Here is a 27128-nt window from a genome sequence, read left to right on the forward strand (position 1 = left end):
TAATGCTGCAGATCACTTTGTAAGAGAAAATCATCTCAAACTACTACTGCATTCCAGGCTCATCATTCCTACTTCTTGATTCTCAAAATATTTCATTCTACAGATGTCAACAAGGTCCCCAACCCATTGGTGGTTCATGGACCGGAGCTTAAAATTGGGGGGGAGGGGAGAGATTGTGTGTGTGTGTGTGTGTGTGTGTTTTTTAAAGCATCACATTCCATCAGTTGCACATAATACACCATAAATAGGGCACAGTGACATCTATGCATTACCCATCAGAGCCAAACAAACATAGGTTGCTGCTGTCTGCACAATGGTCAGCTATGTGTGACAGCAGTGGATTGCTAACTAGAAAACATTACCCATGCACAAAGGGAAAGCTGTGTGCAGGCTAAGAATGAGGCAGTTGGCCATGGCTTCATTGACCAGGAAATACGGTGAAGGCTTACATGGCAAAAATTTTTTTACTTTTTTTGAAGTAATTGCACAGAGTAAGATTTAGCACACGATAAATTGGGTGCGCTAAGGGTGGTTAAGCACTGGAATAAATTGCCTATGGAGGTTGTGGAATCTCAGTCACTGGAGATTTGATCATCTAGATAATACTTGTCCTGCCATGAGTGCAGGGGACTGGATTATATGACCTCTTGAGATCCCTTCCATGATTTAATGAATTTAGTACCAGGCTCATGTTAAACTAGTTTAGGTTTTTTTAGGTCTCTCACCACTGTAATGTTTGACTACCTCATAATATTAAAAATGTCACATAATCTTGAGAAAGCCAAGCTGTCCATCTGTCTCCTTTAATCCATTTTCTTATAGCAATCTGTCTATGGATGATTCCTTCTATAATGAGTGGTGTTACAGACTGGTTGTTTAAATAGGTGGGTCTTGCAGCATATGCTGAAAAGAGATCAGTGCTCATTCATCCTAATGTCTTGCACAAGTTTGTTCCATAACTTTGGGCCTCCGACTGCACATACTTCCTCTGCCATTCAAATATTTATTCTCAGATGAAAACTGGGCTGAAATGTTCTGGATGAGCATAGCAATTTTGTTAAGGAGAAGAAAGAGATGATTTGTGAGGTAACTGGTCCCCTTGCACTTTTCTTATCATGTCATAGTTCTTTGTGTTGGAGTGACAGTGAATGCACACCATCTATAAAAATCACAGACGTACTCCTAAACCATTCAGTACAATAGTGTGTATAGTCACTATTAACATGCAAGACAACAGATTTGGATTCACATTCAGCCATGTGAGCTGCAAAACAGTAACCAATCATCCCTATAGGCCTAATTTCTGTGAGACTGGGTGGTGGGAGGCAAATTGCTTAGCATCTTGCAAGATCAAGGCCCCTTCAGCTGGCTGGGTTCAGCTGTAATCAGTGTTCAAGTCCTTTTAAAAAAAAAGTGCCAGAATGTTCTTCTAGTAATACTGGAACACCATTCTGCCTCCCAAAAGGAAGTGTTTGAATTGGGTTCCAGCATGACTCAAGCCACACATTGCATACAGGCAAGAAGAGACTAACGGTGACTAAGTTGGTGTGCTGAGACTGCTATCAATACTTTTTTTTTTTATGGTTTGTATTACTGTAGTATCCAGGTGCCCTAGTCATGGACGAGAACCCCATTGTGCCAGATGCTGTACAAACACAGAACAAAAAAACAGTCCTTACAAGGCATCCATGTTCCACATATTTTCTACTGAGTCACATTGTTGCGCCTACTCACCAAAAAGGGAAAACCTTTATATGAACGATGATGAAAGTTTGAGTCATAATATGCTTATGCTACATTTTGCACATATTAATCCAGAGTTTAGATAAACTACACACCTTTTTGGCAATTCACACCTTTGTATGTGCATAATTGCTTTCATGTGTCACCTCTCTCCCCCCTTCTTTCTTTTTTTATTTAAATTAGAATCTGTCTGCTAGTTTCACACCATATGTTCATTTCATACTCAGTTAAATTTTACCTACTGGGGCTAGATATGAACTCAGGCATTCTTAACTGCCTTGGAAATCAAGCAATAAACATGTAGGACCCGTTTAAAAAAAAATTATATCCTTCTTCACCAGTGGAAACTTCCTGAGCCATCTTGACTAAGTGAATGAAAATAAAATGTTGTTACAACACTTTTATTATAGAGGATATAACGATCAGAAGTGACATTTTTGAACCAATTATATTTCACTTGGGATCTTTCACGCAATGTCATTTCTTAAGTACTTTCACATATGTTAGCACTGTATCTTGTCTCTCTCTCAATCTTTCTTTCTTTCTCTCTGTAATGGCCTTTTAGGGCCTGAAGGGACCCCTTTGGGTCAGCACTACCCTATTCCATGAACAATTCCTGTGGAAAAAAAAAATCCTTACCGAGAAAGAGGCTTAAGGGAAGCAGTTTAGGGTTTGGGAAAATCAATACAACCATCACTGTTTCCGAAGCTGAGGCCAGAGTTCCGGGAACAAAGTAGGGTTGCCTCCTGGCTAGGTTTTCCAAAGATCAGCCCTTTTTTGAGAAAACTGTCCTGAGAAATCCATAAGGGTGCTCAGTGCACAGTGCCAACTGTCCAGATTTATGGGCTCAGGATCATCCTAGATGTCCTGTGGATTTTTTGCACCTCAGAGGTGGCAACCCTAAAGCAAGGAGGTCTGGAACTTCCATTTCTTTGTAGTGGTAAGCTGGTTCTTTATGGGTCTAGCCAGTGTCTTGTTCTTTCATGAGACTGGAAATTGTGGTCTCCAGGACAGCCAGAAGTGTAGTTCAGGGTTCTGGTGAAGCCTGTTGAGGAATGGCTCCAGCTATACAGGAACCGCCTTCCAGCAGCTAGGGAGAGACGTGGAAGGAAATAGGAGTGCTGATTGCTCTCCTCAACATTTGGGCAACTACCCTCTGCTGTCTTTATTTTACTTTATGTAAGTGTGTTTCTTTTTTATAAGCTTGACGTTGGGAAGGGGCTGAACTCATTAAAGAAGGACTAGGACAAAGTCCAGGCCAAAAAAAAAAAAGTGATTTTTGTTTTTTTTCTCTTTTCCTCAAGAACAATTCACAAGCATGGATTTCTTTTGTCTTGTTTGTCCTAGCGCACACCTTTTTCATTTTCTCTATAAATCCAGTCATATCTGATCTGTGTATGGGCAACATTTTTGTATCCTCTGTGCACCTGTACAGGGGCTAAGGATAATCTGACCTTGAATGAAGACTTGATTACTATGTCATCCAATTGAAAAGGTTGTAAATTTCTACGTCCCTTTCAGTCTCTGTACCTTGGTCATGCCATTTTGACCAAGGAAGTTTATAAAATCTATATAAGTATGGCCTTAAGCCATACTCAGATACTATAAGATCATCTCATTGGTGCATAGACATGATATTAATGAATACCATAGAACAATCTAGATAGATATGAGCTCCTTCCTTCTTTACCCCAGATTTTCCATCTCTTGTAAAATATTAGATTATTGTAATTACTTTAAGAAAAGCGATATACAGTAGTTCTATACTCCTTTACTATAAAGCCAAGTTAAGGAAAAAACTGTTCACTTTTATAAAGACATGATAAATAGCCATGTTTAGAAATGCCATTTACTGTGGTTAAGACAATTTATATATCTGTTCCCTGACCCTGCAATGAGTTCAATGAAGGAAGACCCCTGTATCAATTCAGAACTCCTTTGATGTTAACAGGACTCCACTCAGGTGCAGTGGTATGCTCACTCAGAGCCTATTGCAGGGGCAGGCCTTAGAGAAAGAAATCAAATGCAAATTTTATGATTTTCGTATCTAATCCATTTAAAATTTATGTTGGATTTGATTGCTTACAGGAACATAGGCTGGAGTGAAGAAGATCACTGGGTTTATCAGACTGTTATAAATCAGTATCCAAGTGACCTTCAGAGCAGAAGAACTCTGTACTTGGATATGCTACAGAGACATCTGCCTCACAAATCTAGGCATGATCTGGTCAGTGCCACTTCATATGCTAGAAAGTTCACTTTTAAAAAATTGATTAAAAAAAGTACTAGACTAATATACTTATCAAAGCTTAGGAGAATTCAGCTTATAGTGGTTAAGAGAAAGGTTTCATGTTTATAAATACAGTCAAGACTGGGTATCCTAGTTCATGCTTAGTTTGCTCAGTTACCTTTAAGAGAATTTTGATAATTTATCACCTCTCCAAAACAAGACCTGTGGCACTTTTCTGATTGCATCTACTCTTCTGGACAACCAACCACAGCAAATCCAGCTTGCTAGGATAGTTTGTGCTTGTAAGTGTTTACGTGTACATCATACTATCCTTGCACTCTGCCTCTCTATTCTCTTCTTATGAGCAGACACAGTATTGTTACACTCTGGGACCGATCATTCTAACTATTCCAAAGCAGACAGTTGAGGGGAAAGGTTACCCCGAACTCTTAAAAATAAGAGTATATTTTACCAAAAGAGATGCTACCAAAAGTGCCTTCAGTAAGTGTAATGCCTTAAAAACAGATTTTGGGGGGTTGGCGGCAGTTTGCACTCTATAGTCGTTCATGGAATCCGGTAAATCTTTTCAGGGCAGAGTGAAAAAATGTGCAAAAAGTCAGCATCTTTTTTTCTCTGCATGCTCTTTTGCAGCAAAAACAGATGATGGTCAATCCTTCTAGGAGAATTTATTATGAATTTCAATACTTCTCCTGCTCCCAGGAACTGATCTGGAAGATGCAATGAGAGAGCATGGGCCATGTGTCACATATATAAAAATAAAATGTGCAGGTCTAGTTTTAGGCCTTCCATCCTTAAAGGGTCCATTTTTAAAAATCCAAAACTATTGGATTATATTCCAGTTTTGATCCATTATTCTCTTAAACAACTATATGTCAGCATTCTAAATATAGAAATGTTACAACAATACTAAAACTAATTCTGAAAATAGTTACATAATATTAGCATAACTTAACTGGGTTTGTTTAATTCTGCATTAGTGATTGGCAGCATATTTTAGAAGCTTGTATATTTGTTTGAATGTTTGGCAGGTGTGAAATTAGCATATATTAGGCTTTATGAAACAGGTAAAATGCTAACAGTTGGATATTAGATGGAAAGTATTTAATTTTTAAAAGTTCTTCATACTGGGAAAGTCTTTGAATAATGAACTAAAATCATGGATTTTAACGTATGGGATATTTCAGATACATAAATATTTTTTAAGAAATTGTTGAATGTTTTCCTTTTTCCTCCTAAGAGGAGTTGCCTCTCTTGGTACTTTGCATCTACTTTAAGAGAGGCATGCTTGTCAAATACTGTGTCATGTTGTGGATAAATGCAAGGGGCAATTGTAGCATTATTATTTACATGATAGTGTCTAGAAATCCAGTGATTTGGGGCCCTGTTGTGCTAGGAATAGAACATAAACAGAGTAAGAGACAGTCCCTGTCCTGAAAATGACTATTAGTCTTCCTCACACTATCATGCCTTATTATGATAGTAGTCCTGTTGATTTCAATGGATTTTTATGGAGTAAGGCACTGATCCTGTTCCCATTGAAGCCTCAAGCCTTGAATAGATGATGCAAATGAAAAGTGGGTGAAAAGAAGTAATGAAAGAAATAATTGGAGAAAAAATTATCTCCCAGAGCTGGAAGGGACCTTGAAAGGTCACTGAGTCCAGCCCCCTGTCTTCACTAGCAAGACTAAGTGCTGATTTTTGCCCCAGATCCCTGAGTGCCCCTCTCAAGGGTTGAGCTCACAACCCTGGGTTTAACAGGCTAATGCTCAAACCAGCAAGCTATTCCTCCCCAGTACAGCTCTTGGACTCTTTGAGAAGGTTAAAGGCTCCTCTCTCTTTTTGACTTACATTATTGAAAGAACCAAAATGTATTTCTAGTATTTTATGGATTGGGCTAAAACATGTTGAAACTAATGGTTGTAACAGCCACCTTTCCTTTGGGATAAATGTAAGAATGAGTTAAGCTCCTTTATAGAACCAGATAGCTGAAACAGCAGCTTCCACCCAAAACAAAGGCACGTATGGGCAGAGGGGTTTTGCTGGTATTATTTATGAAGATATGTGTGTCTGTGAAAGACAGGCATAAAGACCATAGAAGCAGACACAGAGAAGGAGGGGAAAGCCAAGGTACAGCATGAACAAGTGCTGAGAGCATAGCCCTTAGGAAAGCCTAAAGAAAGACCTTTTGGCTTCATGCTCATAGTTCCAAGCATTTTTCAGCAGCAAAGAAACTATCTCCTATTTGTTTGATTCCTTCTGTGTTCAGAGAAACAGAACTTCATACATTTCTGTAAATAAACGGGATTGTATCAGAGTTACCTGGCTCCATCATCAATTTCTCCTCCTAACCAAAACAATCCATAGGATCCTTAATTTTGGACAGCTGCAGGGGTCAAAAAAGGATAAAAGTAGATTTCACATTAGGAAAAATAGTGAGGTAAATTAAATTCTCTTTTATGCTACATTATTGCAACTCAGTGGAGCTATAGTACCATAAAGGAGAACATAAATTTGTCACTAAGGGTCTGCTCTTGCAAGGTGTTGAGTATCTCCTGTGAAGTGAACTCAAATCCTGTTGAAGTTAGGAAAATTGAGGGTGCTGAACACCTCACAGAAGACTCTCAGCACCTACCAAAATCAAAACCTACATTTTCAGTTACCTGGGAATATTGTTAATTTACTTCAAAATTACAAGTCATTAAAATTCATGTCCAGAATTATTTATTCTTTTATATATGGTTTTAAATCTTTTTGAAATTTTACTTTTTAGGTTGCTCATGAAAAGGCTTGGGACCAGTATCATTTTGCTAGGAATCAACGTAAAGCTTTGATTCTAAACTGGGCTCAGGCTAGAAAAGCCTTTTTACTGAAAGCAGTAATGACTATTGCTGAAGCCTGTGCTGCTCATGAGACAGAAGTGATATTGGCTAATAATAGAAGAAAGCAACAGGAAATCTGTGCTGATCTGAAAGGAAAGGTAGGCTCAATTTCAAGACCACACATAAATATATTGCTGGTTGTATCCTGGTGGATTCAAAATTAACTCAAGCAAAAATCTTGCATAACCCATAGTATTAGGAGAAAAAATCCTAATGGAGACTGGTTGTCATATTCTTGTTTTTACTAGTCTGATTTAATCCTTCTGGGCAGCCTTTTATTACAAGAAAAGTATATACCTGTACATGAGTGAAGAAGACTGTGATCTTTTGGCAGAGATCTGTATGTTTTTATCCCTCTATTCTCTTGTGCAACTTGAACTGTAAATGATGAGGTTACTCTATTTATACCAGAGCTCCTATTTGACTTCTTTGGATTTCATGCATGCTTGAATAGCTTTACAAAAATATTTCCTTATGCTAATAGAGGTTGTTTAAAAATACATGCAGGACACCTTAGTTAGTATAAATCAGTGCAGCTCATTGAAGTCAATGGTGCTATGCTAACTAATGCCAGCTATGGATCTGGCCTATCAAGAATAGGCATGTATGAATAATAACCTTAACATGAGAAAAGCTGAAAGTTTTCATAGCAGAACTTCACCTTACTTTCCGAAGTGTCCTTTTTCCACTGGTGCTGGACTTCATTGTTATAACTCTCTCTAAAGCAGTATCTACTCTAGCAACGTGAGTCCTTTAATAAGATTGAGAGAAGGTTAGATAAAGTGATTAGACACAAGAGACTAAAAGTGGGGACAAAGGGGTTAGGGTTAGAGGGAAAACCTGGAATAACATCAGTGTAGTGAGAAACAAAATGCTCATTGGACCAAGCACCCCAGAGACAGGTGAGGCCATGCAGGAAGCCCTTGTCCTTGGACCCACCACACTGCTTTTACATGTTAAGGTCAGCTCTACTTGAGTGGATTGGCATAGAGAAGAAAATGGAGAATTGAGGAAGGCCGAAAGTAGAAAAAGAAACAAAATAAAAAACTGACACTTGCTAAGCATCACTGTGCTTGTATGATCACCTGTCTTCCCCTGCTTTTTCTTTTCTAGTGTGAATAATAAATAATGGAAGAAAGTAGAACTAGACCAAAAATGGAAAACATTTTTGTGAAAAATTTCATCAGCAGTGTATAAAAATGTTTTTGTTGATTAGAAACTTTTAGTTCAAAAATTTTTGATTTTGAAATTTTGTTTTCCTTTTCTGCCCTTTTATCTTCCCCCCTTTTTTTTTTATTTTCCCCCTTCCATTTTGCCACTGGATGACTGAAGGTGGGGAAGGTTGGAAAGGAGGGGAGGGGAAAAAAGGAAAAGATCTGTGTTTTTTGTTTTTCTATTTCTCAAGAAGAAAAACTCCAATTTTGAAAAAAGCTGAAGAAAATTGACATTTTCATGCAAAAAAATTTTTTTTTCAAGTAGTTCTAGGAAAAATGGTCCCCGAAGGGCCAAATAAAGGAGTAGTTAGGATGAACAGATGGACAAAGAAGAGCAACAAACATGAAAATAAGATCTGTGCCAATCATCATCCTGCTCTCCTTGTTTGTATTTTGTATCCCTCTTACCAACCCTTCATCGAATCTTTTGTCTTTTTAGACTGTATACTCTTGGGGGAAGGGATCAAGTTTTCCATCATGACAATACAATGCCTAGCACATTTTTGGGCAGTAGTGTAATACTAGTCATAAATAAAATGAGTATTCTCTACTCTGATTCATATTTATCAAATAGTTTGCGAGTGTATATGCAGCCTTTGCTGTATTTTTATCCTTTTTAGTTAAAATAGTTATGCTTGTAAATGTGATCATGTCAGTTTTGATGGGCTTCACACATTCTGTGGGTGGGGGAAAAATGAGGCTCTATTCTAAGGGAAGAAGAATGGTCTCAAACATTAAAGTGTGAGAGTTGTGGGCCAAGATACTAGGGTTCTGTTCTGGGTCTGCCACAGGCTTCATTTGTTACCAGGGCAAGCCACACAACATCTTTGTGCATTAGTTGCCTCTTCTGTAAAGTATCTGAAGATACTTCCCTACCTCACATGGGGGTTATGAGACTTACCTTATGAGCAGATCTGGGTAAATAACTGGGGTTTTTTTGTTTGTTTTTGTTTTGTTTTTTCAGTTGAGAGGCAGTTCCAAAAAAATAAATGTATTCTGACCCAAATTGAATCTAACGTTTTGCAGAATTGTTGGCAAATTGAAAAAGTATGTTGGTGAATCAAATGAACATTTTGTTTCCAAGCATTTCTATAGAGCTAGATTCACAAAGAAAGAGGAAAAGAATTTCTGTGCTTCCCCTCTGTAGCTTTTAGCTCAGTACTTAGGACACTCACTTTGGATTTGGGAAACCTAAATTTGAATCTCTGCTCTTGGACAGGGATTTGAAGCCAGGTCTATCCCTTCCTAAGTGAGTACCCTAACCACCAGGCCCACTGTATTTTATTAAAGGTGAAACAGCTTCAAAAGGAGAGACTCACACCAGAATAGCCAATAGTATAGCAGTTAGGGCACTTACCTGGGAATGGGGAGACAAGGTTTAAAAGGTTCCAGTGTGGACATTCAAACCTATGTCTCCCACAGCCCAGGTGAGTGTTCTAACCACTGTGCTAGAGGGGAAGTGCCACCTCCACTGATCTGTGAATGGTGCCTAAATTCCCTTCTGAATATAGCCCAGAAAATGTTTTTGGCCAAAACTTTTGGGCAAATTTGTACCAAATTTGCAAACAGTTGATTGACCTAAACTGCAGTTTTTTGACAAACTGTTTGTTAAAAAACTTTCACCCAGCTCTACTCATAAGTTCTTGCAAATAGTTTTGAGATCCTCAAATGTTCCTCACAGAAGTGTTAAGTATAACAGTGTATTATTGATGGTCAACAGCACTACCCCCAATTCTTAAAATTTAATGCTAGTCTGTTTCTGAAGAACGATATAATGAATTTCAGTTTCCTCTTATGTTTACTTATGAGAATTCACATCTAGAATGTGGAAAAGTTGATTCCATGGCTTGCTTGTCTCTGTCAGAGGGCTTCTGGTAATGGTTCACAAATATTCCGGAAGGTGTAACTGTAGACTTGGCTACATTCGAAACTTCAAAGCGCTGCCGCAGGAGCGCTGCTGCCGCAGTGTTTTGAAGTGTGAGTGTGGTTGCAGCGCCAGCGCTGAGAGAGAGCCTCTCCCAGCGCTGCACGTACTCCACCTCCTCATGGGGATTAGCATGCTGCAGCGCTACAGCACTGTTTACACTGGCGCTTTACAGCGCTGTATCTTGCAGTGCTCAGGGAGGTGTTTTTTTCACAGCCCTGAGCGAGAAAGTTGCAGCACTGTAAAGTGCCAGTGTAGCCAAGGCCTGAGTTAACAGAATACCAGAGATGGTAACACCTCTTTTTCTGCAGAGAATAGGATGGAAAGGAAGGATCTGAACACAAAGAAGAGGAAAGTGATACAATGTTGATACCTAAGACATGTATAACGGGGAAAGTCTCACATTTCTGAACATGAAAGATCTGTAAAAGGCATGGTAAAAGTTGTTTGAACTGGACTCTGATTTTTCCAGTTACACAGAAATTAACATTTGAAAGCATACATGCTGCATTATTCTCACTTTTCTAATGTTCTCTCTCTTGAACTCTTATTGGTTAGCAAGTACTTGTCAGTTGCTTTTGGTTCTATCCACGAGGTATTATTAAACAAGAAAGCTGAAATTGGATCAAATTATTCAGTTACTCTAGATTTATAGGAGTATAACTGAGAGAAGAATTTGGTTCTTTAAATGAAACTATTTTTCTATGTTAGCTTGGTATACCTGGTGGCCCAGATCCTCTGTTTCACTGACCTTCTATTAGGCACAGCAGTGGGTCTGTGTGGGTGGTAATTAGGGTTATTAGTTATGCCTACAAGACTAGTGGATCAGCTTAGTGCCCTGGCTTTGGGTAAAGCAGCCTGGGGCTCTTCTAACATATTTCAGACAGCAACTGTCCATAGGGGACTATTTGCCAGCTGAGTATAGCAGAACTCTGGTCACACTCCTTTCTGTACCTCACACACTTCCCAAGCAGTGGCCAAATGGAGAAGGTGATGCACAAGCCAAGTGTTCTGTCTCTGCACCAGCTGAGAGCTCCTCTATGTTGCAGGAATTCTCAGCTGGCCAGATCTGGCATCTTTTCAACTGTGATGAGGTTCCTAGGGTGCAACCTGGACTGTGGTACTGCTGAGCCATCTAAATGCACCAGCCTGGGTTGCCATTCACACTGATGCTGATGTCAAGCTACAAACCTCTGAAAGGCACTGTATTTACACAGACATCCACTGACAGGGACACACCCAACTGAGTTACATGAATGATTTCCCAGTCACTCATGAACCATCAATAGAAAGGCTCCAACCAATTCCCCCCAGCTCCAACCCTACATCCCAGGACTGTACCCTGTTACACTGCTCAAGGCTGCCTTGGACAGCTCAAATTTATTAAAGTAGTTCACTCCTGCCAGAATGTCAAGGGGACACATACTCACCTCTGTAAACTAAGCTGAGATTTCCCAAGCACTTCAACCAAAACACACTGTTTTAGGTAAAATATAAAACAGATTTATTAACTACAGAAAGATTTCAAGTGGTAGGCATGAAGGTCAGAAAAGAAAAAGAAAAAGTAAACATGATTTCTAAATCCTAAGCTTTTAATCTAAGCAAGAGTTGAATCATACAGCTTTTCTCATCCTGACAGATGGTACAAGCAGGTTACACAGGCTGGGACTATTTTCCAGCTAGGGAGGATCCTTTCCCAGTTCAAAGTCTTTGTCCTCCAGATGTTCTTCCAGGTGTTGAACTGGAGGGGGAGAGAGGCCAAGTGATGTCATTTCCTGTCTTTTATATTTTCTTCCAGCTTGCTAGAGAGATCTTTGCTGTGACATGGGAATCAGGCAGTCCCTATTGGTCAAGCAATCTCTATTGCATATGTGCTCTCTCTGAGAAGTCTCTGGGATGGCATTGGGAGTATAGATTCCCTTTAATGAGCCAGCAGCACATGTCTGGCTGGTCCTTTGTTGCAGCTGAAAGGTTGGCTGTCAGCATCTGTCAACCTCACAATATATTTCAGTAACACATATAGCAATCTACAGGTGAAGTTCAAAGACTTACCCCCATTTGCAGACCGGAAATTTGGAGCATTGAAAAGCCAAATTACTTGTCTAGGGAGTTATTAGTGGTAGGTTTGTGGGTTAAGCCTGGGCCTAAGAATCTGAAGGCTTAAATGCAAGACCTAGGAGTTGAATATATACACTTTGTGAACTTAGGCAAGCCAGTTAACCCACTTCACTTACTGTAGGTGAGAAGTTTTACATTTGTTCATACTTATATGGCAGGTCCAGCAAGCCAATGGGCAAAGTAAAGGACTTTAATTCATGTATACAAGGCTAGGGTAATGACATATTTTACAAAATAATAATGCCCCAAGTCTGATTCCCATCTGTATCAGAGATAGGCCAGAAGGAACTATTGTGTTAATCTAGTCTGACCTTCTGTATAACACAGGCTGTAGCACTTCCCCACAATAATTTATTTTGAACTAGAGCATGTCTTCTAGAACATCCAATTTTCAATGGCCAGTGATAGAGAATCCATCATGATCCTTGATCTGTTGTTCTTCAAGTGATTGCACATGTGCATTCCACTCTGTGTCTGTGTACCCCAGCACATAGCTGTCAGGAACTTTTTCTCTCAGCTGCACCCATTGGGCAGCTCACCCTCACCCTACTGCTGCACACCATTAGATGCAACTAAAGGGCAAAGACACTTCTACACTCCCTCTACTCCTCCTTACCATTCACAATGGTCATTGGAACTCTGTTAATACCAGAAGAGTTGTCTTGGATTGCGTATAACAGTGTATGTACTGCCGTTAGTCTATTGATTTAGTATAGTTTGTAAGTTTTTAGACTTGTTTTCCCCATTTTGAGTTTTTTCTGCTTATGGTACCAAGGTAAACCCTGCTCACCATGTTTCAAGCTGCGTGCTTCTTGCTCAAGGCCTCTGCCATTGAACCTCACAATATCTCCCTGAAGTGCTTGGGTGAAGCCCATGTAAGAGACCAGTATTAGAGTTGCAGGGAGTTGAAGGCTAGGCTCAAATTCCTGCTGATGGAGCGTGTGCTCAGGCCACCATAAGAGCCACCCCAGTCTGACTGCCAAGTGCTGCAGCTTCACGGAGAAACACACCTCCAGCTTTAGTGGAATCCCAGCACCACTCTTCGTTGCCCATGCTGAGGAAGGAATAAGACATCTTCCCCTGGTGGGGGCCTCTTTGGGTCTCTACCCCCTAAATCTAGTAAGAAATGCAAAAAGGATTGGAGTAGAGGGCACCTGAAACCAAAGTGCTCCTCCTCCAAATCCATGTCTAAGACTTTAGCGCAGCCAAGTTCACCATCGAGCTGAGTGCCAGAAGCAGCAGTCATCTTCTTTGCACCGCAACAGGATGCCATCTCAGTGCCAACTACCCTGGAGCTGTTTGTGGCAGCAAGAATTCTGCTCTGCCTCTCAGTGCCCCTGTCTCCATCATTACAAGAGTTGGCTCCTTCAGCACTATTTCCCCATCCACCACCAGCAGTTGCCTGCTTCCCACTCAGGTGGCCATTCAATACCATCCTAAGGGAAGCCTGCAATGATGGCAATGCCCCACCCATCACCACATTCTTGGCACCCCCGGCCCTGACTGGATCAGCCGCTCTATGGTCAGAGGAAGGGAAGTCTTTGTTGTCACATTGTGAGGTGGGATCTTACATCTCACAAGTCTGAAGCGGGACATGCCAGTATTCTCACAGATCCTGTCTTCCAGTCTACCTCCTCAGTCCCTCAAGGGAACTGGTATGGGAATGTGGGCTGACCAATGGAGTCCGAACTCATATCAGTGGCAGTTTTGGAACCCTTGAGCTTCCCCCCGCCTCCCCGTTTCCAAGTATTCCCCTCACTGTGCTTGCTCAGTGCTCTGGTCTAGAAGGGCAGAGTCTGCACACCAGGTGGCTCTATCTTCAAAGTCCAGTACCGGGCCCAGTACCAAGGATCAAGAGGAGGTTCCAGAGGCAGAACAACCGTCAGTAGAAGAAATTCTACCCCTTCCTATCTTGGCTTCCTCGCCAGATAAAGTTGTTTTATCCAGAGCAACTTTATCTCACCTGATGATTTTAAAGGGAGTCAGGAGTTGTTAGATTCAGAATGCAGCATACAGGTGGAGGCGGTCAGGGAGTCCTCGCCTAGCCTGGTTGACATCTTATCTGTGGGTACCTCCAGGGTAGCTCTGCCAATTACTGGGGCAATACTAGAGCCTCCATCTTCATTGCCTCCCACCTCAAAAAGGGCAGAAAGAAAATACTATGAACCCTCCTGAGGTTTTGAGGACCTTTATACTTACCCACCAGTGGGCTGATTATTCATGATAGCTAATGAGAGTTTGCTTGTGACAGGGGCACTAGGTTGTCACCCCCAAATCAAAGCACTAAGAGGCTGGACTTATTTGGCAGGAAGATTTGACAGTGAGTTGCAGCTGCATATTGCTAACTAACAGGCTCAGCTGGGGTTGTATGATTTATAGGGCTCCATGGAGAAGTTCAGAGAACTGCTTCTGGAGAAAACTAGGCAGGACTTCTCTTCCCTCAGTAATGAAGGCAGACTAGTTGTGAGACCATCAGGGCTGGATGCAGCAGACTCAGCAGCTAGAATCATGGCAACTGAAGAAGCCATGAACAGCTCATCTGGTTGCAGCCTTCTGGTCTTCCCTATGAGTCCAGAATACTATCCAGGACATGCTGTTTGAGGGTCCTTCTCTATTCTCAGACCAAATGAACAGCAAGCTCCATGCTCAAGCTTTTGCTAGATTTTAAAAGAGCAATTCCAAAAATTAAGCACCCAAAATTTGCTTTCTTGAGGGTTCAGTTTAAAGATTACAAGCAAACAAAAGCATCTGGGGTTAGCACAGAGGAAATCCACAAGCCAAAATAAAAAAAATAAACCTGATTGTGTCTATCTAAACACTCTCTGTTCCAATGATTCCTTCAACATATGGAAGATAATTTTTCATACCTGGTTCAAACCTTACATAGCATTGCTGCTCTGTGTCCCTGCAGCCCAAAGAGAACAACAGACAAATGGAAAATTTCTTTCCCATTTTAAAAAAGTTCTACCTTCCCATTGGCTCTTTTGGTCTGGTGCTCACTTCCTTTTCTTTACCTGGGGGACTTATAAACCTTTGCAGATAAAGCAAGCAAAGAACAGCTACCAAGAGGAATTTTACAGCTAACTGGGATTCTTATCTTCTTCCTCTCCCACTCAGACTTTCAACTGGTCTACCTCTCACCTCTGTTTGGATCTCAGAACAAGTGTTTATTTTCTTGATATATCATGCAACATCTCCCCTCTTTTTCCTGCATGTCCTTCCTGAATAAGATATATCCTACCAAGTCTTAGTGATGCCAATTAAGTAATTTAGCTTATGTATGAACTACTTCCATTTGTGTAGACATCCAAGATATTGAGCAGATTCATCTACTTCTTTCTTGTTCTTCTATGACCCTACTGTAATTAGTTTCTGCGGCAAGATCTAGCCCTCTGTTAAGATAACTCTTTTTTTTCTTACCTGAGGTCTTTTGTCATCTGCCCCTCCTCACTACGTTGGAGGGTCAGTGTCCAGATGCCCTTATCTTTTTTGGTTAAGTGGAACCCATTTCTTCTAAGCAGTCTGCCTTCCTGGAACAGTATTCCATGACTGAGACACCCAAAGCCCTCTAATAGACCCCATCTACACAGGTTACTTAAATATTTACATATCAATCACTATTTTAGTTTCTCCTTTTACAAATATAAAAAACACAAACTTTTCCCAGGGTTTAAACTGGAAGTCAAATTGCTGGGTTTTTTTTTGTTTTGTTATGTAATTAAGACAGTTATTAGCAAAATACAAGCTAAATTACAAAATGAACACTTTGTTAACCAGATTCTCACATTGCCTGTTTCAGAAATTGTTTGTACCACATACAGAAATAGAAATTCTTTCCAATCAGTTGTCCTGCTACTGATGACTAGTTTTGTCATTAACAACACACATAACTGTAAGCACAATAAATGTTACTTTGCTGTTGGAGCTATCACCATCACACAACTAACCCACTTATGGAAGCAGCAGGAAATAGGTCTCTGTAGCAGGTGAGGGAACTTCATGTAATGTGCTTCCCCCACCCTGACTCCTTGGCGGTGTCAGTGAGCCTGTGCTAGAGCTTCAGGTGCTACATACAGGAGAAGCTCAGTGCTATCTTGGTAGTAGGTGATGGGTAGGTCTGGAAAGTGTTTTAAAGGAGTCAGAGCGAAAGTGCATTGAGATTAACTAACAAAAGCCTAGTTCCTTAAAGGTATTTAAGGCCCTAACTCCTATTGATTTAAATGGAAATTAAGAACCTAAATACCTTTTAATCTGAGCCAAAACAAGACTAAAAGGATGGGTGAAAAAATATTAGTAAGTTAATTTTTTAAGCAATTTGTTAAAATCTGCGTAAACTGTATCTGTATCTGTTCCCTTCTTCCTTTGATTGAGCGGAATAGCCATCTATGATAGTTCACAAAACTTAGATAAAAGGAAAATGGGCAATATTACAGATTCAGTTGCATAATTTCCTCACATTATTTGCCCAGTTTATAGATGCTGAAGTGTGGTTTTATTCTGAAAATTGACTGTAAATTTTTATGGTGTTTTGTGACAGCTTTTAATGTACTTTTTCCTTCAAAATTGTAGACACGGTGAATCAGAATACTTGTGCAGGCAGAGAAAGTAGATTTTACATTAAAAGTCTCTTCCCAAAGAAAGCATATTTACCTAGAGCAGAAAACGGAGGGGATGCACTTTGCAGAAGTAATAAAGGATCAAAAGAACTGTTCATACAATTATAGGATATATACAAGGTTTTACTGTTTCAAGCAGTAGCAAACAATCAAAGAAGTGATAAATGGAGATACAGTTTAGGTATAGGTAGGTGCAAATATCTGAGACAGCCTATATAATATTTAAGCATGCTAATAAAAACTTTGACATTCCCTGTATCAAGAACAAAAAAGTTCTGTTTAAAAACAGAACACTGACTGAAAAAGGAGGACATACAAGGACAGGCCATGAAAGCTGACATACATTGATACATTGTTTTGAGCTAAGATGCTGTGACAAGGTTTCAGCTCCAAGGAACTGAGACAGGTCCCATATTGGATTGAGAGTTTTATAGCTACCAGTCTATGACTGAGTTTCCTAACTGATTGTGAATATTCCTACACTGACTCTTTACACTCTGGGTCTAGACAAGATTAAATCTTTTTGTAAAGATAAAATTCTCCTCTACTTGTTCAACAGTCATCTTTAAATGCAGCTATAATATGAACATAATCTGAAATTGAAAGGCAGCACATTCAAAACTGATGTAAGGAAATATTTTGTATACAACACATGATTAATCAGTTGAACTCCTGGACACTAAATATCATAGCCAAGAGTTTAGCAGAATTCAAGGAAAGATTAGATGTTTATATGGATAATGAAGACATCCAGTTATATTAATAGAATGAAACTACAAATCTTCATGCTTCAGGGTATAAGTTAACTGCAAACTGTTGGGAGGTAGAATGAAGCTTCCCCTATGAACAGATTATTCCATAATGGTCTGTTTCCAAAGATTATAATGTCTTTGAAGTTTCCCGTACTGATCACAGTCAGAGACAGGATACTGGACTAACTGGACCAGTTGTCTGATTTTTTACGGCAACTTTTAGGCAAACTGGATTTGACTACAGGTGCTATCTGAAAGTCCCACAGGATGAAATAATCACTACCCTCCAGGGAGGTACAGACTTAAGTGGCTTGCCCAAGGTCACACAAAGGAAATCTGTTTCAGAGCAGGGCATTGAATCTGGATCTCCTAGGCTGTCACCCTAACAATTGAACCATCTTTTCTCTCTAACTCTCGTTGTCTGTAAAGAATGTTTGTACTGTACAGGTGAAACTAAGGACAGAATTTGCCTTGAAACTGGAGTTTAATTAACCATTCTATTGATGATGCATGAGCTAGAATAGAATCCAGGTCTATGGGTGTACTGGCTCTCAGTCTAAGACATTAAAAAAACCCTTAAATTGTCACTAAGGTAAACAGATATTATGCTGAACAGCAGTCAGATCTTTGAAGTAAAAAGATGTGACTTTCACATAGCTACTTTTCTGAACATAACCACACTTCATCTTCTGACTATTTTAACATGCAAACTTCAGTTTGTAGCAATTAAAACAGTAAACAGATTCCAGATGGTCATATTATGGTCCCAAAACGTGTATGTATACTACTATCTAATATAGCTTGCTGTGTAGAAAATTGAATCAAATATTATGCTAATGTCACTGTAAACATACTGAAGCTTTGCTCAGAATAAAAATACTCTGATCTAAAATAGTATCTAAAAATAAACTATTGATGCATTACTCTGAAAAGAGCAATTTTCTTAAGTTAGGAAAACAGAACTGAGAAGTTTTAAAGTCAAAGATATCCTGCAAGACACTATTTAAAAAATAAATATTTTAAAACTGTTTACAATAGAGAAATTTGTTTAGAAAATACAAAACCCATCATTGCTAAATTTGGTCAATCCTCCAATTATAGCAATGTTAAGATCCCTAGTGTAAATTCAGTTTCCACCTCTTGTCATTTTTATCATAAGTCTTCAAATATTAGTAGTTTTTTAAGTTTCTCACGATCTCCCAATTTCTGACATCAAACTTGTGAAACTTTGCCCTTCTTCAAGATGGACATGATTTCTCTACAGCCTTTGCATATGAAAGTGGTTGCCTTTAGTAAAAATGGCTGCTGACTCTCATTGTTTTCAGTGAGACTGTACCCAGGTTACCCTTAGGAAAGATGAGAGGGTATAGGAGAGAAACTACATATATAAGCGAATGTGGTGAGCCATGAGAAAACTGAAAAGAACCAAAGGAAGCAGAAAGGAGACTGAAGACATGAAAAAGGCTAGGGGTTGTGTAACAGGGCCTCCTTGGTACTGCTTCTGTCTAAATCAACAAACTATGCAAAGACCCTTGTGCTGGTCCAACACCTTGTGCAGTTTATTTATAAAGGAGTCCCACCACCTTCCTAACATTACTCCTGAGGGCATTCTGCACCAAAAAATTAAAAATTCTGCAAGTTAAATAAATAAATGCAATAAATAAATGCAGAGGCTCCAGCATGGCAGGGGAGAGCACAGGCCACTGGCTGCATGAAGGTGGGGGAGCACTTTGCAGCCTCCCCATCCTGGGGACACGGACTCAGAGGTGAGGCTGCACCCAACCTTGACACAGCACAAGGGTTGGGCCTGCCCCAGAAACATCCTGGGTCCCTGCCCCTCTACACCAGGTGTGGGGCAGGCAGTATCCAAGTGTGGAGAGGCTGAGTGTTGGGGGATCCAGGTGTGGGATGAAAGGATTCTGTGTGGCCAGTCTGGGTACAGGCAGCTCAGTGGGGTGTCTAGGTGTGGGGAGATCTGGATGCACAGAGGCTTGTTGGGTGGGTTCCATGTGCAGGGGCAATGGGACTCCACAGGGGCTTCCAGGTGAAAATGGTTGGGGCTCAGTGGAAGGGTCTGGGTGTGGGTGTCTGAGCAGAAGGGTCTGGATACTGGGGGTGTGCGGCTTGGTGGGGTGGAGGTCTGGGTGCAGCTAAGTAAGGGTCAGTGATGTGGGGATGCAGGGTGGTGGGGCTCATCAGAGTGCGGTTTGAGTGCAAGGAGCTCAGTGTGGGGTGGTCTGGGTGCGGGCTAGGGATCTGGAGGCAGGGGACTCCAGGTGCAGGGGTTAAGGTTCAGTGGGGTAGGGTTTAGGTATGGAGGGGCTTAGGGAGGTTCTGGTTGTACAGAGTGAGGATTGGCAGGGGTGTCTGGATGCACGGGGGTTGAGTGGATGGGGAGTAGCTCCCTCTACAGTGACCCCTCTCCCCACAGCTGAGGAGCAATGAGGGCAGGTAGCAGGATGCTGAGCTTCCTGCAGCTGAGGAAGGCTTCTGAGGGGTGGGTCTGACACAGCCCCAGCCACTCCTTGCAGGTGAAGAGGAAGTCCCATCCTCTCCTGCCTCCAGCCCAGGTGGGACTAGCAACTGATTCTGGATCCCAACCACTGGCTAGGATGTCCCCAGTCCTCGGGTGATTTACCTCCCCACCAGCTGCTCTGGGTGCCTGAAAAGATGTACATGTGCAGCTAGGGAGTGTTCTATGTCCCTGTCAGAAAGTCATTTTTCTGCAGGGAAGCAAAGAAAGCTATAGGGGACAGGAATTCTGTGCACATGCAGTGACGCAGAATTCCCCCTTTAATATAACATACATACATAGCTCCTTTTACAAGCAGGGGCAAGCAATCTCTCTCCCCTCTTACTGCCTGCTTCCTCCCTTTACACTTCCTTCCTGTGCCTATTTGTGGGCTCTGGCTAATGGCTCAATTAGCCTTTCTGCTCTTCCCCACCCACTATTTAGGCACAGCTCTGCTTAATCAGCTCCAATCAGCAGTTGCCTGATTGGAGCTGCTGTGAACAGAGTGCTGACTCAGGCTTTCATACCTATCACTCTGTCACTGCATAGCAGAGAAAGAGAGGGTGTGGGGAAGGAGACTGAGGAAGAAAGGAAGGAAAATACAGGGGCAGGTGAATGTGGGGAACAGGAAGTGTATATGTATATATGTAAGTGGAGCGGCAATTAACTCACACTGGAAAAAGACAATAGGAGCTTCCCCACCTCAACAGTTGAGATGGTAAACAAGTCCCCTTGTAACAGCATCCACTTGCTACTAGGGGACCTTCTCCTGGCTGTTCTGGGGATTAGCTCCATCCAGGTCTGACATCCTCTTCTGCCACTTGTTCACATACCCTGCCACCTCACTTTCTCTCTCTGCAACTCAGGTTGCTCTTGCTTCATAGCTTGGCCTTCCAGTCAGGTCACTATAGTCCTCTCCTTTGGGGGTGTCAAAGAACTATTGGGAAACTGTCCCAAGCAGTCCTCAGTTTCACTGCCCAGCCTACACTACATACCTCAAGTGGTTGGTATGGGAACCTGGACCTGCCCCCTATTCTGGGTTCTAGTCCAGGGACCCTGTGTCTAGCAACTGTGGTCTGTTTTCTCCTAGATGCTGCTCTTGCCTAAATGTCTATCCTATGTCTTTTGGCTCCTCCCTCTCTCTGTTTACCAGCTCAAACTCCTTCCTCTCAGGAAATAACCTTAGACTGCTCAATTCCATAACCACTGGACACACATCCCTTTTCCCAAGCAATAGCTGCAGACAACATCCTTTGTAGCCCCTTTCTGCTGTCAGCTTCCTGGCTTTATTCCAACCCCACCTATTCCTTCTCAGCTGGGCTCCATCAATCAATCCTTTAAACCCTGGCTCTTCCCCTGGTGTAATCTATCAGGTTAATTAACCTAATTTAAATTGTTCTGCCTTGTGTGGGACTTGGGGGTGAATATTGCATCACACCACACACGCACCCTGCCCCCTCTGAACAGTTAGTAGGGAGGCTCTGTTTAAAATTGAATTTTGAACCTGAAATGACCATAAATTGGGGACAATTGGTTTCCAGCTAAAGTCTCAAAAAATGAAACACACTAGAAATCTGACAGTTTGTTTTCTAAAAAATCCATGACTTTTAAGCCAACGTCATGAGTTTTGGGAATTGAATGAAAATTTTCCCTACTAAAGACTTGACTTATACAGGGGGGCACCTTATCTCTTGGTATCACCTTGATAAATAATTGACATACACAGAGCTTTAAAGCATTACTGCCACTCTATAGGGAGCGGTTATAGATACAAATAGGAAAGGCAAAACAGCATTGTTTGCAGACAGTACTGATAAATTAACAGAACTGATTGATTGTTTTAAAAATTCATCCTTATTAACACTTTGAAATCTAAGAGGCTGTCATTCATTTGTCATTTTAAGTAGGTCCCTCTTGTAACCTCTAGTATCTCATACCCAAAGATAGTTAACTGAATATCTTTCAAACAGGAGATGCAAGTATAGATTTCACTTTCTTGGTTTCTTTTCAAGAATAACAATTTCTAAATTTAGATTTTAATGTACGATAATTAGGTGAACAAAATTATACTCTAGGTTTCTGTATTTTTCTTATTTTTTGAAACAGAACTACTAATGTGAGTGCTTGGGAGACCTCTTTTCATAACTTGCATCCACTTCATTCCTTCATGTTCATAATAAACAGTCTTCTGTTAAAACCTTTTAGCTGCTCTTCAGATTAACACATGTAGAGTTAAAGAAGAGAAAAAAAGAAGATTATGAGGAGAGTGGGGTGGGGAGAAAAAATGCATGTATTTGCAAATCCTTATTTTAAAAAGGAATGAAAAATACCAAATCCCTAATATCATTTGTCTATATTAGATTTATTTTTAAAGTAGGTCTGCTTGCAACCAATTTTGCAAAACTTTGTCTCACAAAGTGCTGTTATCCCATTGTACTTATAAAATATTTGAAACTAAGGGATTTATTCTCCCATTAATACAATAGCAATTTATGTGCTTAACTTCCATTAGCCTTAATGGAAATGATCTGTGTAAATCCTTGCATGTTGATAAGAGATCTTTAATTTTGTATTTTCCTCTCCATTTCCTTCCTCTTTTTCTTTCAATTTTTTCTTTTTCCGCTCTTTGGACTGGAGGGAGTCATTCAGGCAAGAGACATAGATCAGCACACATTACTTGTATTTGAAATATTTATTACTGAATTGTATTGCAAGTGAAGAGGCTGTGCTGCTGGTAATGAAAGTCACCCTTTTATGAGTTTTCTATGTTAATCTCAGTTTGACATCACACTTTGGCCTATGGTATTGTAGGTAAGACATAATGATCTTTTCTATAAAGAGATTAAAACTTCTGCCAAATTCACTAAATCAGCTGTGTTATGTGATGTGTCTGATTGGAACTGAGTTGAGAAGAATAGTCTCACTGAAGACCTCATTTTGGAATCCTATAAATCACTTAGTTTATGAACTTTAATAACTTTTCTTTATCACCTTTTACATACATTTTGCTTAATTCTCGTCTTCAGAAATCCCGAGAGGCTCCAAAATAGCCTCTTCTCCATAAATAGAATTCCTGTAGTCATGAGTCCGAATCCCTGATCTTAAAAACATGAAGGGGAAATTTACTGACTGGTTTTGGATCTAAACTGGAAATTAAGAGGTAACTTCCTTTCCCTATCCTATGTGATTTGTTTCTGTTAAAATATAAAGGGAGTCTCAGATTTACCATTAAGCAGATTCCAGACTCCTATTGAGCTCCTGCTTCCCACATGGTGAGAGACAGAACAGAGTGTGGGTCGGGGCTGAGAAGGAGCAGATGATGGAATGGGGCTCAGGTAGAACCCTGGGCCAGGGAGAGGGGAAACAGCGAGAGAAAGTGAGAGAGGGGAGGAGCAGTTAGTAAGTGGAGAGAGATTGGAGAAAGTTGGCTACCATGACCTAGTGTAGTTAGTTCATAATGCTGCTTTCTGGACTTCTGGCTGCAACTCCTTCAAACCTCCCCTCTCTTCTCTACTTACTCCATAGGTCCTTCCCCTGTAGCATAAGCCTGCACTCAGGAAGTAGAAATAACTAAGGGAAATGGGTAAGATAATTAGCTATATCCTCTGCTCTGGCTGAAATGTGGTTGTTGCAGTTGCAGAACCAGCAGGGGAAACACCTTTCTGCTTCCCTGATCCTGGGCCCACTGGGAACTTGATTGGCCCTGATCAGGGCCGGCACCAGCTCACCAAGTACATGGTCGGGGCGGCACCTTGTAAGGGGCGGCCAATCTTGGGGTGACAGGGGTCGCTCGGGGTTTTCTTTGTTGTTGTTGTTTTTTGGTTCGACGGGGCGGCGCTCGAGGGATTTTTTTGTTGTTTTTGTTTCAGCAGCATGGCGCAGCACTTGGGGTGGCTTTTTCGGTGGGGCAGCGCGGGGCTTGAGGGAGGAATGTTTCAGCGGGGCAGCACGGCACTGGGGGGGGGGTGTTACAGCAGAGTGGCGCTTTTTTTTTTTTTGCTTGGGGCAGCAAAGAAGTTAGAGCCAGCCCTGGCCCTGATGTACATTAGAGTATCATAAAAATTACACTAACTTAGAACTAGATGCTTATAGCCTCAAAGGGCCATTACAGCAGCTAGGGATCAGCCAGGCACATTAGTGCCCCAGCAGTGCTGCTACACTGTGGGCCGGGACTTGGATTGGTATAGCAGTAGTAGGCTGTTACCATCTTTGTAAACTCACCCCTACTTAACCAGTGCTTTGTGCAACTATTCGTGAGATGCCAGTTTTCCACTGTATATAAGGATTCCTGGGTCCTAGTCCCGGTTTTGTGAATGGAATGTTGTCTAGGGGTTAGAGCAATAGTTGCAGACAGCAGAGCCCCACGCTGAGCTTTGGCAAAGTGGATGAGGCTTGGCTCTGTCATATTAGACATCTGGACATGTCATATTAAGGACTTGGGTTCTATTTCCTGATCTGCCTGAAGTGACCTTGTGTAAACTGAGATGAATGATACCTGCCTGTCTCCCTGAGTAGAAGAATGAGGCTTTGGTCAGTAATAAGGCTGTGAACTCTACTAACACCAGTCAGTAGAAGAGGTGAGACCAGAGCCCATGTTCCCCTGAGCCAAGGAGTATTCTGTGGCATAGTGTCTCTTTGCCCCTGAGATGCAAGCAGGTGTGACAGGGTTGCCCATTCCATGAGGATTACATAAGATCTATGAAACTTGGCAGGTCTGGTAACAGGAAAAATAAATATAAACAGTTTTTAAAAAATGCTTCAGAAAGATTTAAACTCTATTGTGGCCAAAATGTTAATCTGGTTGGGCTGGGCTGTATGAAAATCCTTTAACATAAGTTCGGCCACAAGTGAGTTTAAACCATACTGAGGCATGACTTTTTAACTCAATTTTTCTCCTACTGTGGAGGGGGCTGTAACAAGGATCGGATAGGTCTCTGGACAACAAATTATCTATTGGTCTCCAGAAGTTTGGGGTTGTTGGCTTTAGACTGTAAAGCCTTAAGTGGCTGGGGACCTCTCTACCACTTTCTCAGTGCCATGCTATTAGAGTTGAAATCTGAGGTGGCTCTCAAGTTTGACCTCATTTTGTTTGTTTGCGTGTGTGTGTGGCCATGGCTACACTAGAGAGTTGCAGCGCTGGTGAGGGGGTTACAACGCTGCAACTTAGGATGTGGCCACACTTGCAAAGCACGGCCAGCGCTGCAACTCCCTGGTTGCAGCGCTGGCTGTACACCTGGTCGAGCCTCGGGTGTAGGGATTCCAGCGCTGGTGATCCAGCGCTGGTCAGCAAGTGTGGACGCCCACCAGTGCTTTTATTGACCTCCAGGGTATAAGGAGGTATCCCAGAATTCCTGTCCACAACAAACCGGAAGAAAGGGAGACCTCGGAGTTCAGCCAAACTGCTTATTTAAAAAACAAACACAGCTCCTGTTTGCTGAGTGAGTTTGGAATGTTCACAGCTGTTTGCTTGAAAAGAGAAACAGCACTCTCACACGGCAGGGGGGGAGGGGGAAGTCCGTGTTGAGCAGTTGCTGATCTGGTCTGATGGGTATTTAGAAGTACATAATTTGCATTTAGTGAATGAGAGAGGAGTGGGGGAAGGGAGTTAGAACTTTTAAAATGATTGAAGGTAGGCACAGTCCTTAGAACTTGCAAGGCAGGGAGCTGAGAACAGTGTCAACTCCAAAAATCCATTCTGTCTGTCTCCTCCACGCTCCCTGTCACATTCCACCCCACCCCCCTCTTTTGAAAAGCACGTTGCAGCCACTTGAATGCTGGGATAGCTGCCCACAATGCACCACTCCCAACAGCGCTGCAAGTGCTGCAACTGTGGCCACACTGCAGCGCTGGTAGCTGTCAGTGTGGCGACTCTGCAGCGCTGGCCCTACACAGCTCTACGAACACAGCTGTAACTACCAGCGCTGCAAAACTGTAAGTGTAGACATGGCCTGTGTGTGTCTCTCAGAGAGAGTGACTGAGACTGAGAGAGTGTGCACGTGAGCACAGTGGGTAGGGCATTTTCTGTGAAGGTCCCTTGATTCTACAACTTCCCATCCCTTTTATCTAAAATAGTCCAAACTTGCTGGCCTTCAGGGTCACATCAAGAAATACACATCTCTTTGATAGTGCTGCTGAGGAGAGTTGAGGATAGAGGCTATTTGGTAGAGTGGGATTGGTGTATTTTTACATAAATAAACTTCAATTCAGTTTCCTCCCTTCCCTTGATGTTCAGGGAACAGGCTGCAAGAGTGGATGATTGGAAGATAGAAGGAAGAGAATGCCTTGGTTATTAGAGTTCAGGATTCAGGGCTAATAGGCAAGTTTTTGTTTACTTTCTATTTACGTTAACATAATTTCTTGTGAGAAACATTTATCTCTTTGGGGACAGGGCTGGCCCAATGCATTTTGCTGCCTTAAAGTGAACTCTTATATATGCCCCTTCTCCTCTGGCCATTTTGTCATGCCTTTCCTTCTCCTTTCTCCCCCATTATTGCATGCCCTTGCCCTCTCATCCTTCTAATGTATTTTTGCCTCCACTTGCAATGGACGGCATGCTTCTGGACTAACCCTATTTTGCATCAATCTTTTGCTCTCTGCTTCTACTTGAAAAAGGGGATGGCTTGATGGAGTAACTGAGTTGTTCAGCAGCTGGGAAGAAATTGATGCTGATTCTTGTGTCACACTAGGCAGATCCAAGGTCTGTTTATAATTTGGAGCTAGCCTTGCTTAGAAAACAGACTTTGCATCCTGCAACATTAGAGTTGTAGTTTATTAGAAAATACCTAGGGGTATTCTCTCAAAATAGTTTTAGCCATTGAAATAAAAAAATCTATTCCATTAGGTACATGATAAAATATATTATTGCTGTTCATACTCTGAAAGGAATTATGTAACTTTAAATGTTAGTAATGTATTTTATACCTGCAATATGTAATATTCAAATAATAAACTGGAAATAAATATGTACCTATTCTGTTCAGCACAGTGATCTAATAACTCACTTCGCAAAAACTCCTCTCATCATTTATAAACAATGAAATATATTTGAAATGCCAGTTATAATTAAAAACTTTGATCATACTGTTGCCAGTGGCTTCACTTCTAAATGTGATCTTGTTT

At 41.3% G+C, this 27128-nt stretch overlaps 1 protein-coding gene across 5 annotated transcripts in view; it reads left to right on the forward strand.

Annotated features, from left to right (window-relative positions):
- The window catches only part of CCDC148 (coiled-coil domain containing 148), a 120832-nt gene that overhangs the window by 49499 nt on the left and 44205 nt on the right, over positions 1-27128 (forward strand). For all 5 annotated transcript variants that reach the window (XM_050969244.1, XM_050969241.1, XM_050969240.1 and 2 more), the window contains 2 exons: positions 3832-3970; positions 6765-6971. In XM_050969244.1, the coding sequence (XP_050825201.1) occupies positions 3832-3970; positions 6765-6971 (346 nt within the window). The remainder of the gene's footprint in view (positions 1-3831; positions 3971-6764; positions 6972-27128) is intronic.

The sequence above is a fragment of the Gopherus flavomarginatus genome, chromosome 10, assembly GCF_025201925.1.
Source record: "Gopherus flavomarginatus isolate rGopFla2 chromosome 10, rGopFla2.mat.asm, whole genome shotgun sequence".
Taxonomy (NCBI): domain Eukaryota; kingdom Metazoa; phylum Chordata; order Testudines; family Testudinidae; genus Gopherus; species Gopherus flavomarginatus.